Here is a 14,756-nt window from a genome sequence, read left to right as displayed (position 1 = left end):
GGAGAAGGTGGGTATTTATAATGAATGAGTTAGAAGGTGATTGGAGGTGATTAGAGGTGGATTAAAGGTGATTGGGTGAGGTTGGTTAATGGGATTTCGTGCATAATCAGCTCAAGAAACACAATCTGCCGAAAACAGGGGCTCGCGTAGCGCGAGCATCAAGCCCCATACCCGTCGCGCTACGCGACGGGGTCCAATTTTCTGGATTAAGTTTGAAAAATGACAATTTGGTCCCTGTAGTTCATAGTTTAGGGTTTTTAAGAGTTTTAAGGGATGTTCTTGTCATTTAAGCATTGTTTAAGGGCAAGACAAGTATGATTATCATAAATCAAGTATAATTGAGTGCATGAATGTCGAAATAAGTATCGTTCTCGTTCAAAACACGTTCAATGCACAAGTTTAGTTCAATTACAAGTTTCGCACATAGTTTTCAAGAATCACGATTAAACATAGATTGATTCACCAAATCGAACATACGGGTATACATAGAATGCGTTTAACATAGATGTAACAAAATATAAGCTTCATTAATGATCCAAGTCTCGATTTGATAAAGATTACAAGGAAAGAAACGATTACAAGAATACAAAGTTTCCAAAAATAGAATTACGAATCAAACTTTCTATAAATGGGAAGTACAAAATAGCCGGGCGTTACACTCTTCGTCAACTGGATGTTCGCATGCCTTTCTAAATGGAAATTTAACTGAAACAGTATACATGGAACAACCAACTGGTTTTATTGATCCCAAATTCCCAAATCACGTTTGTCGTTTGTAGAAGGCTCTTTATGGTTTAAAACAGGCCCCAGGTGCCTGGTTTCAGCGTCTCAGCAATTTTTTGCTTTCTAATGGTTTTGTGTGCAATCAAGCAGATACATCATTGTTTATTTTCAAGAAAAGGACTGCTTTGATTTATCTGCTTGTTTACATGGACAATATCATCCTCACTGGTAGTGATTCCTCACTTATTCAGACCTTTGTTTCACGCCTTCACAAGGAATTTTCAGTTAAAGATTTGGGTTCTCTGGGTTATTTTTTTGGGGCTCGAGGTCACTCATTTGCAGTCAAGACTCTTTCTCAGTCAAGCTACGCTCATGACATTCTCGCTCGTGCTGACCTTTTGGATTCTAAACCGGTTGCTACTCCGCTTGTCACTATTGACACCTTTCTCAGCAAAGGTACTCCGTTTCATGATCCAACTCTTTACAGATCTTTGATTGGGCCCCTTCAGTATCTCACCATTACACGCCCGGATCTTTCCTATGTTGTAAATCAAGCTAGTCAGCACTTGAAAGTTCCTACTTTTTCTCACTTTCAATCTGTCAAGTGCATATTGCGCTATGTTAAAGGTACCATCTCGTTTGGCTTAACCTTCTCCGAGCCCACTACCACAAAATTAGTGGGCTACTCTGATGCAGATTGGGCCAGATGTATTGAAATGAGGAGATCGACTTATGGTTATTCAATTTATTTGGGTGGTAATCTTGTGTCATGGAGTGCAAAGAAACAACCCACAGTTTCCCGCTCCAGCTGTGAATCTGAATATCGGGCTATGGCTAACACTGCTGCAGAAATCATCTGGCTCACTCATCTTCTTCGAGAGCTTCATGTGCTACCTGAGGCTCGTCCCACTTTACTTTGCGACAACAAGAGTGCCATCTTCTTAAGTCAGAATCCAGTCTCTCACAAACGCGCTAAGCACATTGATATTGATTATCATTTTGTTCGAGGGCTAGTGTCTTCAGGTCGTCTTTACACAAAGTTCATTCCATCCAATCTCCAGGTTGCGGATATTTTTACCAAGAGCCTCTCGCAACCCTTATTTGAAAAGTTTCGTGGCATGCTACGAGTCGGCCCCCACCTATTCGATTGCGGAGGGGTATCAACACAACGCAAATTAAGGAATGAATTATGTAATATTATTTTCTAAACAATGTGTATTATTTGTTTCCTAGTATAGGACATGAATGTATTCTATATATTGTATTTTCACATTCAATAATAAATCGGTGATTTGAGTCTTTACAAATTGCATGCTAGGATAGCATAACTAAGAGAATTATATCATCATTGGCCGGTCCAATAACAACAAACCATGGAGGGCAACCTCCCCATCCCCCCCCCCCTCATAAAAAAAGCTAGCGTTATTTTTTACGCAAAAAAAACAGACCGTCACCAATAAAAGTTTGGTTAAGCTCCCTGATTGCGCATCACAATAAAAAAATCATGTGTCCATCACTTTATATCACATCTGAAATGTTTTGGGATGGGCATTTGGGATATGAATCCCCAAGTGGTAATTTTAAAAATGTGATAAATTCTTTAAGTTGAAATTTAAAATGTGATAAACTTCTCCAAATGAAAACTTAAAATGTGATTATTTATCTCATGTGGAAAAGTGTTGATATGTTAAATCTTATTGCTTAAATTATCAAAACCAACATGTACAAAATTTGTAAATTGTGTATTTGTGTGCAACAATCGAGAGTTGAAATAAGTCAATAACATTGATGAACATGTAAAATTGTCAATTTTGACCTATTGGTAAAAATGAAACACAAGGCGCAAATGTGGCGACATGGCTATACATTTTTACATTTTGATGCGCAAATGTGACAACATACCTATCCCCATACATCTTCACATTTGATGCGTTCACAGTTTAGCTACGAAACTACATTGGTTTACCATAGGTCTTTGATCAATGGTTCGGTATATGAAACTACAATGGTTTACCATAGGTCTATGATCAATGGGTTGGTATGCTTCATATTCGAAGAAAAGAAGATTTCACGGCACTATAACGCTAAGATGGCCCTTAAAAATGTTTCCAGAACTGTTTAGGTTTGATGTCAAAATATTGTTGAATAACTTTCTATGTAATTATGTAGTGAATTAGTATTATTTGCTAAGGCTTATGATGCATATATTAGATGAATATAACACGACATGACATGTAATATCGTATAATCTTTGAATTATGTTTCTATAATTTCACATTGTACATGTGTTAAGTAACTCTGAATGTTATAAACAATTTGGTATCTTGCTTCTTCTATACTTGTTTTGTTTGATTAAAATCAATAAACATTACAATATTGTTTACCTTAACTGATCCAAATTGATATTTGTATGGTTTGTAATGTAATGTAATGTAAATTTGATATTTGGGTACTCTTTAGACCACAAGCTATGTTTCTCAATTATACTTCCCTTCATGCTCCCACACATTCACCAAAAAAGTAACCATTTCCTGCCATTTCAACCAATTTTAATTGTAAAAAGTATGAAAAAAATAAATTTAAAAGAATTGATAACGACTTACAGATAGAGGAACACGCTTGGCGAACGGCTTGTTGCTTCCAAGCAAATTTTCATACGTTGCATTCCGACTGCATATAAAACAGTTTTTCAAGTAAAAACAGTTTGCATATTCAGGGTTCATGTTTAAAGGGAAGAACCAAAGGCAAAATGGAGCGTTAGGGCGGGTTGGGTAACGGGTTAAAACGAAATTTCCACCAGTTCGATTCTATATGCGTCACTTTGGGTTATAAAGTTTTAACTTTGCTACGACTAAAACGAGTTGAAAGTCACCCAAATGGGTCGAAATAAAATAGATTATTTACCTCAATTTGGGCTCTCGGTTCTGGTCGGTTTGTTTGGACTTTCTTTTACTTCCTACCCACTGTTGCCTAGTTTGATTCCAAAGAAGAAGACCTACATAAAAGTCATTGCATACATTATATAACTTAAAAACTAAGAAAGAAAAAGCTTAAAACAATAGAGACTATATAGAGGCGTCAATTTCGACCCGTTTTGTAACATATGGGCCTAAGCAAGTTGTGTTTCTATCTGTAATAAAAAGAGCTTTAAAGAAAACAGGCTTAACGGGTCGAAAGATACCTAAAGTGTGTTTCTAAAACATAAATCCTACAGAATCAGATAAATAAATTGCTTGAAATAAAATATCTGTAACCATGTTTGCTAGTTGACATAAGAACTACTTATAAATAAAAGAGTAAATTGTCGTTTTCGTTCGTGAGGTTTGGCCACTTTTGCGACTTTCATCCAAAGGTTTGTTTTTTCGCATTTGGGTCCTTGTGGTTTCAAAATCTTGTCGTTTTCGTCCTTGTGGGCCAAAATCTTGGTAATTTATTGTGACTTTCTTCCCTCAAGATTTGGCCCACAGGGACGAAAATGACAAGATTTTGAAACCACGAGGACCCAGATGCGAAAAAACTAACGTTTGGATTAATTACCAACATTTTGGCCCACAGGGACGAGAATGACAAGATTTAGAAACCATGGGGACCCAAATGCGGAAAAACAAACATTTGGATGAAAGTCGCAAAAGTAACCAAACCTCAAGGACGAAAATGGCGTTTTACTCTAAATAAAAAAAATCTAACTGTTTGCCAAAAAATTAAAAAAAATTAGTTTTGACCTGTTACCCAACCCAGCCATTATAGCATGATATAAAAGAAGTTTCGGGACAAAAAGCTTGCCATGATTTATAAACTCCTGGGATGTGTTCCCGGTGCCATGAGAATCAAGAGTTGGATTTGGAGTGTCGATTGAGGATACGCACAATGCATTGTCGTCCACCTCACATCTACCATTTTCCTCGCCACGCTCCGCTATTAAAGGTTTTGCGACATGGGAAGGACGGGAAGGTTGACTCTCTTGACTTTTCGTCAGTTTGCTCTTTGCATCACATCCAAAACAGCCACTGCTCTGTTACAAATGATCTTACTTCTGTAAGGAATCCATTCAATACTCAATATAGTAATAGTAAGATATGGTTTATTGTGATTTGGTAATAATGAGTGGGGAAAAAATGTTCATATCATAAAGCAAATAAACAAGAAACAGACACATTTGCTCCAAACCATATGAGATAAGTGACATTACGTCCCTGTAGTTTGTCCACTTTTGCAATTGCGGGCCAAATTTCAAAATTATACCATTTTCCTCCCTGACATTCTCAAAATGTGTCATTTCAGTCGAAAAAACGAAACTCAGTTAGATCAGGGGTAAAATAGTCATTTTACATAATGGTTTGAAGTGGTTTGGAGGTTGGTGAACGGTGGAGAAAATGTAACACCTCCGAACCACTATGTAAAATGACCATTTTACTCCTGAGCTAACTGTGTTTTTTAACCGGGGTTAGTTTTTTTTTTTTTTTTTTTTTTGACTGAATTGACACATTTTGAGAATGTCAAGGAGGAAAATGGTACAAATTTGGCATGAAATAGCAAAAGTGGACAAACCATAAATGACACTAAACTCTATTGTATAATATATTAATATATTTAATTTGATGCGGGTAAATGGGTTCCGGTAATTAGGCCGATATCACCTAATCCACTACCCTGTCTCAAACCCGCAAAACTTTTTAAAACCAATCACATACCCAAATTTTTAGGTTCTTGTGCCAAACGATGGATTACAATTTGTCATTATTCAATTTCTGCATGGGTTTCAAAAATGCATTTATTTTTGTTTTACCAATAACAACAATAAACGCAACAAAACATGATTACTAAAACCAATAATTGCATGAAACTAATGTTATAAAAAAAAAAGCATACCCCATACAGGCAACATCGGCAATGAATCCAACACGTAGCAGCGTTACAACCACAAACAACATGGATTTAATTCATCGTAGCAATTGAAAGGATTTTAACTCAGGAATTTTAGGCGGGAAGCTGCAGATCGGAGAAGATGAAGTCGGATTCTTTGATATATGTTTGTTTATTTTTTTTATATATAACTGAATAGAATGGATGGATGTTAATTGTTATGTTGATGTATGAGATCATTCATATCCACATGTATTTAAAGAAAATTATTATGTTATAAATAATTTTAACACTAAAATTGTATAGTTAGTTATAGCAAAGATTATATTGTTTTGTTTTTAATTTATGGTGTGGATTTATCATACTAATAAAATATAAAGTTTGAAATAAAGGCATTGGATCAAGTACAAGAGACAAAAGGCGTGCGAAGGGTACGTGAGAAGATGAGCTTAACGCGTGTCCTTTTTATTTAAGGAGGGAAAGGGTACTTTCGTCTTTTTACAATATAGCAGAAAATACATAACGACGTAATGTTACATAATTACGTAATGGTACATACTCATGTAGTGTTACGTAATTACGTACTGAACATAATCACGTAACATTATACAAAATCATGTAACAGTATATAAAAATCACGTAACGTTACCCTTGTTTCACGAATAAATTGCATATTAGGTAATTACGAACGGGTACATAATCACGTAACAATATACTTGTTTCTAAATATAATGAATGTTACGTAATTACGTAGGCTTATAAAGTCATGTATTCACGTAACCACATAGCTTTGTAAAAAAAATCTTTTAAAAATTAACGAAACTATAGCAATATCCTACTCAAGTTAAAGAGTATGAAATGCTCGTTAATTTGGTGTAATTTTTTTTAAAAATATATTATCGTATGAAAAACTTATAATCATTTGAAAATCAATGGGGTGTTTGGTTGAATGACAGAAATACCCTTTTGTTATTTGTTTTTCAATTATAATATCCCTTTATTTACGAAATTGCTACGAATAAAATTGTTACCCTTGATCTTTAAGAATCTAAGGTCAGGATTTTCACGTACACTTTGTACGTGAAATCCATCATGTACCCTATCCTCCCCTTGATATATATATATATATATATATATATAGAGAGAGAGTAAGGTTAACATACAAAAAGCCTTATCATACATCACGTAGGAGACAATGGTAACCATTGGATCAGGGGTATAATCACGCATGGGACCACATAATCACGCGTGGGACCACATAATCACGCATGGGACCACATAATCACGCATTGGACTATAATCACGCACGTTCTATGATAATAACGCACGTTATATTTTTTGTCATGTATGTTAATGTAGGTTAAGCCTTGAAGTACATTATACTTTCTCTCTCTATATATATATATATATATATATATATATATATATAGGTAAAGGGTATTGTACAAATTCCCTTATCGTACATTACGTACGCTACAATCTCAGCCGTCAGATCATCTTCCCGCAATAAAAATCGCATGTTGTTTTTTTTTTGTAATAATTTCGCATGTGATAAATTTGATGAAATAGCAGGTGTTTTTTTTTTTTACAATTTCGCATGTGTTAATTCGATTTCGCATGTGATAATTTTGATGAAATAGAAGGTTGTTTTTTTGTAACAATTTCGCATGTGGTAATTCAATTTCGCATGTGATAATTTTGATGAAATAGCAGGTTGTTTTTTTGTAACAATTTCGCATGTGGTAATTCAATTTCGCATGTGATAATTTTGATGAAATAGCATGTTGGTTTTTGTAACAATTTCGCATGTGGTAATTTTGAAGAAATCGCATGTTAAAAAACCAACATGCGAAATTGTTACAAAAAAATAACATGCGATTTTCAATGCGGGAAGATGATCTGACGGCTGAGATTTTAGCGTACGTAATGTACGATAAGCGCATTTGTTCATTAACCAGCCCCTATATATATATATATATATATATATATATATATATATATATATATAGGGGAAGGTTCAAATGAAAACCACTAGTTATTGTGAAAACTCGAAAACTAATTAAAAAAAAGTCAAAAAAACATACAATTTTTTTTTTTTGCAAACCAAATTTCGCAGGTTTTTTTATATAAAAATTTTTTTTGTGTAGTGCACATGTGTAATACTACACATGTGTATGTGTACTACACATGTGTATTATTACACTTGTGCACTACACAAATTTTTTTTTTTTTTGAAAAAAAGTTTTTTTATATATAAAAACCAGCGATTTTTATTAAAAAGATTGAAAAAAAAAATTTTTGTGTGTTTTTTAGGCTTTTTTTAGTTAGTTTTCGAGTTTTAACAATAAAAGTGGTTTTCATTTAAACCATCCCCTATATATATATAGGGGAAGGATGTATAGAAAACCCACTTTAATTTAGAAAACCCGGGTTCTGATGTTTTTTTGTTTTGAAAAAATTTACACATGTTATATCCATGTTTTTAAGGGTTTTGGGCAAAAAAAATCAAAAAGCGTCGAGTTGATATTTTTTAAAAAAATAAACAAGTTTTGGTGTAACACATGTTACATTCATCTGACATATTTGTAACATGTGTTACACCAAAACTTGTTTATTTTTTTTTAAAAATAACTACTCGGCGCTTTTTTGATTTTTTTTGCCCAAAACCCTTAAAAACATGTATAGAACATGTGTAAATTTTTTCAAAACAAAAAAAATATCGGGAGCTTTGAGTTTCCCGGGTTTTCTAAATTAAAGTGGGTTTTCTATAGATACTTACATTTTATATATATATATATATATATATATATATATATATATATATATAGGGGGCTGCTAGAATGAAAACCACCCCGAGTTGTAAGAACCGCGAGAACTACACCCCACGGAGCGCCGTTCCCCATGATTTTTTTTACAAGTAGATGTGTGTATTATAAACACAGCCGTAAAAAATCATGGCGAACGGCGCTCCGTGGGGTGTAGTTTTTTACACCACAAGTTTGGTGTTTTTAATTTTTTTTCTTTTTTCTTTTTTTTTCCACCAAACTTGTGGTGTAAAAAAACTACACCCCACGGAGCGCCGTTCGCCATGATTTTTTACGGCTGTGTTTATAATACACACATCTACTTGTAAAAAAAAATCATGGCGAACGGCGCTCCGTGGGGTGTAGTTCTCGCGGTTCTTACAACTCGAGGTGGTTTTCATTCTAGCGGCTCCCTATATATATATATATATATATATATATATATATATATATATATATATATAAGGTCTTAAAAGAATTCACAGTAGTTCTGCATATGTTTAGGGGCGGACTAAATAATGGGCTTGGATGGGAGGCTCACCCGTTGAAAATTTAGTTTAACCTCTTATCAGCACTCCTTGAAAATATTTCTTGGGTCTGTCATTGTATATATTTGTGAGTGAGTCTACATATTTTTGGAAGTGGTTATGAGTGGATGAGAGAGAAAATATTATTGTTTATCAGTATAATATATTTGGGCAGACATTGTTCCCTCACATTTATTTTTTAATATTTTTTGAAAGTGATTGTGAGTAGAGGAAAGGAAAAATGTAATGATAAACGTATAAAAAAATATTATATAATTGAAAAGAAAAGAGACAATGTAATGATTTTTGTGTAATTTTGTGGATGAGGATAGAGAAGCTAATGTGAATGCTCTTAAATAAACGTAAAAGCGCGTATCAGATGTAACTAATAACTAATGTAGACGTATCTTGTAATTGTAGGGATGTAGAATATGAAATCCGGAGTACTAATGAATTGATATTGAGATCAAAAGGTATATAAATTTAAAATATTTAAATTTAAGCAATTCTGTCAAACCACCTATTCGATTCAACGTATTGACATCATAAAATGGCCGGACTAAATGAAGACAATTCAAAAATACTCGACTAGACTGGTTGAGCAAGTGGTTTTTTTATCCGCCTTTTGGAACCACCCATATCAAAGTTACTTTTTTTCTAATTAGGTAGCATTGTATTTTTGAAAAATATAGAAGAGTGCCATGTATTATTATAAAGGAAAATTAAATTTTAATAATCTTACCTAGAGGCAGTTGACCAATAATAGTCACATTTTCAAATGGTCCCACCTTTTAGAAAAAGTTTTGGTAGAAAAATATATATTTATTGGATCGTACTTATGGTTCTAGGACTAGGTCCCGGTATTACGTGCTAATGTGTGTTATTATAGGATAGGAGTTGGCCAGAAAGTCCAAATTTCCTAAAAAGTGTAAAAAGTCATAAAACACCATAATGTAAACCATAAAACACACCAAAAACCCGCAAATAATATGATGAAGATTACTAAAACAACATGTATGTGAGTTTTGTGTTGTGTTTTAGATGTTAAGGCTCTGATTGTGGAATGACAAATATTATTGTGTTTTATGTTGTTTAGCATTGTGTGTTTTATATTCATAGTTCTACGATGGTGTGTTTGAAGTTTTTATGGACTATTAGAGTTTGAATATGGTGTTTTAGTAATATTCATTCTATTATTTGTGAGTTTAGGTGTGTTTTATGCCTGAAATTATTGTGTTTTATGACTTTTTACACTTTTTAGGAAAAACACACTTTCCGTAGGATCCTCACTCTGTTATTATATATATATATATATATATAGAAAAAGTATATCGTACAGTACATTACGGCTTAACGTACTTCACGTACGACAATGTGCGTGATTTGTTCTATAACATGCGTGATTAATGTTTTCAATATGCGTGATTATTGTGTTTCAACATGCGTGATTTTGGATTTTTGAGTTATAACGTGCGTGATTTTAAATTGAATGTGCGTAACTACCTGTCGTACGTGATGTACGTTAAGCCGTAATGTACGTTAACTGGCCTCTATATATATATGTGTGTGTGTGTGTGTGTTGTCGTGTGCAAGTATTTGGATAATCACCCACCAACGCGTTGTACCGTTTAACGTTTTTTTTATAAGAGGTTAACATCTCGGTTTGTCTAAACAAGTTTGGTGAATGACTTGTCAGTTAGACATATGTTTAGACCTACTGTCTTATTTAATTTACGATACATGTAGGTTGGGGTTATTGTTCGAACCCTTTGATTTGCTAACATTTGCTTGGAACGCTTAGGTGAGTTTCACGACCCCTTTTATTTTATTTAAATGTCTATTTAAATCGAGGGAAATTCATGCTTGGTTACGGGTATGATAGTCGGGGATGAAATCCATTTCGGTCTACTATATGCGCATAAGTTGGTTGGTTTAAGTTCGGGAAGTCCTTGTGTTGGTATTTCATTTTAGTAATCATTAGTCCTGGTATGACCGCGGAAAAGTCGAATAGATCTATTGGGTTTAACAAGCCCCGCTCCTGGTCGGTCGTGACCCAGTGGGAGTGCAATTGTGTCCTACTTGTTTTGCATCACCTTGAGTGACGATATGGCAAGGCAACATTGTTATGGTTTGGTTAAGGGCGTGTGTTGACACATACGTCATTGTTCTACAAGGCAATGATTGACTATCGTGATTTTCATTAGGCCATGCATAAAAAACTTTTATCAAATGATTTTAGTTTTATTTGTTTCATTTAAACTTGTGAACTCACCAACATTATGTTGATATTCTAAGCATCTTTTTCAGGTAAGTGAGCTCCGGTTCACAGCTTTTGGGAGTTTTGCATGCATCTTAGACGAAACCTTTTTGTGGGTTTTGACTAGTATTTCTCATCATATGCAAAGTATTTCGCAAATTCTAGATCTTTACAAACAATATTTCTTTTGGTTGGGTGTCTTTAAACATTGTGTTTTAAATTTGGGACATGTAAACTAAAATATATTATTTTGTTTAAATTCTTTAAACTATCGTTGTTGTTATTGTTGATGCTTAAATCATATTAGATGTTTGCTTTTCATATGCTTGAAAATCTTTCGTGGTCACTCCTCATGTTTCCGCCTGCGGCGGGGTGTGACATAGCAACATAGCTCACATGGCCTCTGAGTACTCGCGAAGAGGTGGCGATGAAAGTAGGCCCCAATGATGGATTTTCAGGGTGAAGAGCCTCTAATGATCATGCCCTAAAATTTCGAAAAAAAAAACATAAAATGTCACATTTAGCATAAAAACACCAAAATGTTGAACAAAAAGAGAAGATTTACTGACCATAGTGTGGAGTATTGGCATCGCCAGCTGATCGTATTCTCGGACCCGCTGGCATGATCTTGATGAATATAGATGATTTTGTAGATAGAGGAAGTGGAAATGTATGTAGTTGGCTAGTCAGATTTATAATATCCGATCGTTTGTATATGTAGCATCTGGTTGGCGAAGATGAAGATCTTGAGAATTTTGGGGAAGTGGATATGTATATGTACCTTGGAATTTATATAAAAGTTCTATATCTTTTACCGTATGTATATGTCCGATCGTATCTGGGAAGACAAAGCCCTTTCCATCTTCTGGTTTAATTTGGCGGCGAAGTGGAAATGATCAATTGCACATAAAAACTTTTACTATGTCCATTTTGTTACCTTTAGCCACACCAACATGTTTTATCGTGACCATTTCAAACTTTTAGTCACACCTAAAATCAAACAATCACCATGGCATTTGGTCACATTTAGCCACACTTTTTTAGAATGGCTAGAAAATGCCACAGTTTGTTCTTAAAGTGTCACTAAAAGTTTTGAAAATATGTGTTTTTGTCACATGAATAAAAAATAAAAAAATATAGCATCGTAGTTGGTAAATTTGGTCACATGTAACCATTTAGGTGTGACCATAAACTACAAATAGTCATATGTTTATTGATTTGCCATCACTGTTGATAATTTTTAGCCATACATAAAAACATTAACCGTGACCATAAAATAAATAAACTTATTAATTTTTTATACTTAATGGCTAATAAACAATGCTCTTTGGTCACATAAACTTGTAAGCGGCCATGCGTATTAGCTTGTAGCCACATCACTAAAAATCACTGTGACAGTTGCTCACATTTAGCCACACTTTTCTACCGTAGCTAGTAAATGTCAAATTTTTTTTAATGAAAGTGTAACTAAAGGTTTCAAAAAGATGTGTTTTTTCACATGAATAAAAAAATCAAACTTATATAACACTACAAGAAACGGACACTTTTAGCGGCTCCAGGTGTCGCCGCTATTGCCCTATTTTGTCGCCACTATTAACCTTTAGCGGCGACGTGTGGCCGCTAAAGGGTCGTCGGTATTGATGGGTCGGTATTGCCCAGTGTGTCGCCGGTAAAGTTCTATGTCGTCGCTATTGCCTGTGTCGGAGACTTTGCCGGAAACTTTGCCGGAGATGGATTTCCATATTTTTTACCAACAAAACACGATTAACTCGCATGATATTTTGTTATTAACCAAGTTGAAGTCAGTAATCGAACAAAACACGAATAATTTTCATTAAAATATGTTTACATGATTTCTACAAATTCAACATGTTTACATGCCTACATTACAAAATCTGTCATCACGCCGGAGATGGTGGTCACATGCCGGTGGAGCTTGACAATGAGGGTGGTCCGGTGGAGCTTGACGGTGGTTGTGGCCCGGTGGAGCTTGACAGTGGTGGTGGTCAGCTGGAGCTTGACATTGGTGGTGGTCCGGTGGAGCTTGACGGTGGTGGTGGTGGTACGGTGCAGTGCCGGAAAAGCTTGCTGGGTGGTGAACGGTGAAGATGCTCGCTGATGATGGTGACGAAGATGCTGATGACAGTGACAAAGATGCTTGTTGGGTGGTGAACGGTGGAGTGCTGGAGGTCTATGGTGGCGGCTGGCGGCTGAAGGTGGTGAATGGTGGAGTTTGATGAACGAAGATGAAGGTTGAGCAGAAGGTTGATGATGGTGTTGAGATGGGTTTGTGTTTTAGGAGGATAAGGTAGGGGTGTGTGTTTGTTTGAGCAGGAAGTTGATGGTGGCCATTGGATCAATTTTTAATCAATGATCAGCAACAAATCTGGAAGAAGCACACGGATTGAGCCCTCTAGCGGCGACGGCAATAGCGGCGACAAAGAGCCTTTAGCGGCGACGCATGTCTAGGTCGTCGCTATTGCTCTTGTCGCCGCTATTGCCGTCGCCGCTAAAAGTGGTAGTTTCTTGTAGTGTAATGGCAGTAGGTCGTCACATTTGGCCACACTTTTCGAGTGTGGCTAGTAAATGTTACACTTTTTTTTCTTCTTAAAGTATGGCTAAAAGTTTTTAATTGTTATACAATAGTCACATGAAATAATAAAATGTGTGGCTAAAAGTGTTTTGAAATGTTGTTAATGACCTATAGCCACACATTTACTAAAAAGTGTGGCAGGGTGGTTGAAGAATAAGTGTGGTCATCGCCCCCTTTTGACGTAGTTATTTCTATAATACCAACCTTATAATTAAAGAAAATGGTTGGTAGTTTTCTCAATTTACAAGTTTTTAAGGGTTTTCTAATGAACCTAACCCTATATAGAAATTACATGTTTTTTCAGTATTCAACCTGTGTAATACACGTAAGAGCTATTATCGTATTTTCAGTGATACTTATTAACATGGGCCGACTTTTGTGATAAATTCAAGATAGTTGTGTGAAGTGTCATATGATAATAAAAAGAGTAAATTGTCATTTTAGTCCCTGAGGTTTGTCCTAAATTGCCCTTTTAGTCCAAATAGTTTTTTTTTTCTTTTCTGTGTCCTTGACTTTTTCATTTTTTGCCATTTTGATCACATTGCCTAACTCTGTCTAAAACCTCAGTTTTAACCAGGGGTATTTATGGCATTTTCGTTATAAACTTTTCAAATTGTCATTTTAGTCCAAAACTTATCTTATATTGAAAAATAAAAGAAAAATATCTAATTAGTGGAACCCACCCCTACCCTCCCTTTCTTCATCAAACCCTCTCTCTCTCTCTACCTTCACCTCACTTTACATCTCCCACCCAAAACCACCATCAACACCATCCACCACCTTCACTACCCTCATCAGCCTCTCACCACCCCACGACCATCACCACCCACCACCATCACTACCCTTGTCGACCTCTTACCACCGCAGGGGCTAGGCAGATTCCGACGATACTATTGCAGGGACTAAAATAGCGATACGGTTGTAGGGACTAGGCAGATTCTTACCACCACAACAGTCAATGATAGGGTCGGCTAAACAGTCAGCCTCTT

At 35.3% G+C, this 14,756-nt stretch overlaps 1 protein-coding gene and 1 long non-coding RNA gene across 2 annotated transcripts; one reads left to right on the top strand and one right to left on the bottom strand.

Annotated features, from left to right (window-relative positions):
• The first annotated feature begins 929 nt into the window (after nucleotides 1-929).
• Nucleotides 930-1,931, top strand: LOC118484168 (uncharacterized mitochondrial protein AtMg00810-like). The gene has a single exon (XM_035980134.1). It carries the CDS (start codon nucleotides 930-932, stop codon nucleotides 1,929-1,931), a length of 1,002 nt encoding a protein of 333 aa, XP_035836027.1.
• A 1,116-nt stretch (nucleotides 1,932-3,047) lies between these two features.
• On the bottom strand, nucleotides 3,048-3,986 carry LOC110910060. Its single transcript, XR_004870464.1, has 3 exons — nucleotides 3,628-3,986; nucleotides 3,327-3,393; nucleotides 3,048-3,254 (listed from the first exon to the last, which is right to left on the bottom strand). It is a non-coding gene; the product is annotated as an uncharacterized LOC110910060 (long non-coding RNA).
• Nucleotides 3,987-14,756: the final 10,770 nt, after the last annotated feature.

This window comes from Helianthus annuus, chromosome 2, assembly GCF_002127325.2.
Source record: "Helianthus annuus cultivar XRQ/B chromosome 2, HanXRQr2.0-SUNRISE, whole genome shotgun sequence".
NCBI lineage: Eukaryota > Viridiplantae > Streptophyta > Magnoliopsida > Asterales > Asteraceae > Helianthus > Helianthus annuus.
Note: the sequence above shows the minus strand (reverse complement) of the source record. Positions and strands in the feature narration are given on the sequence as shown.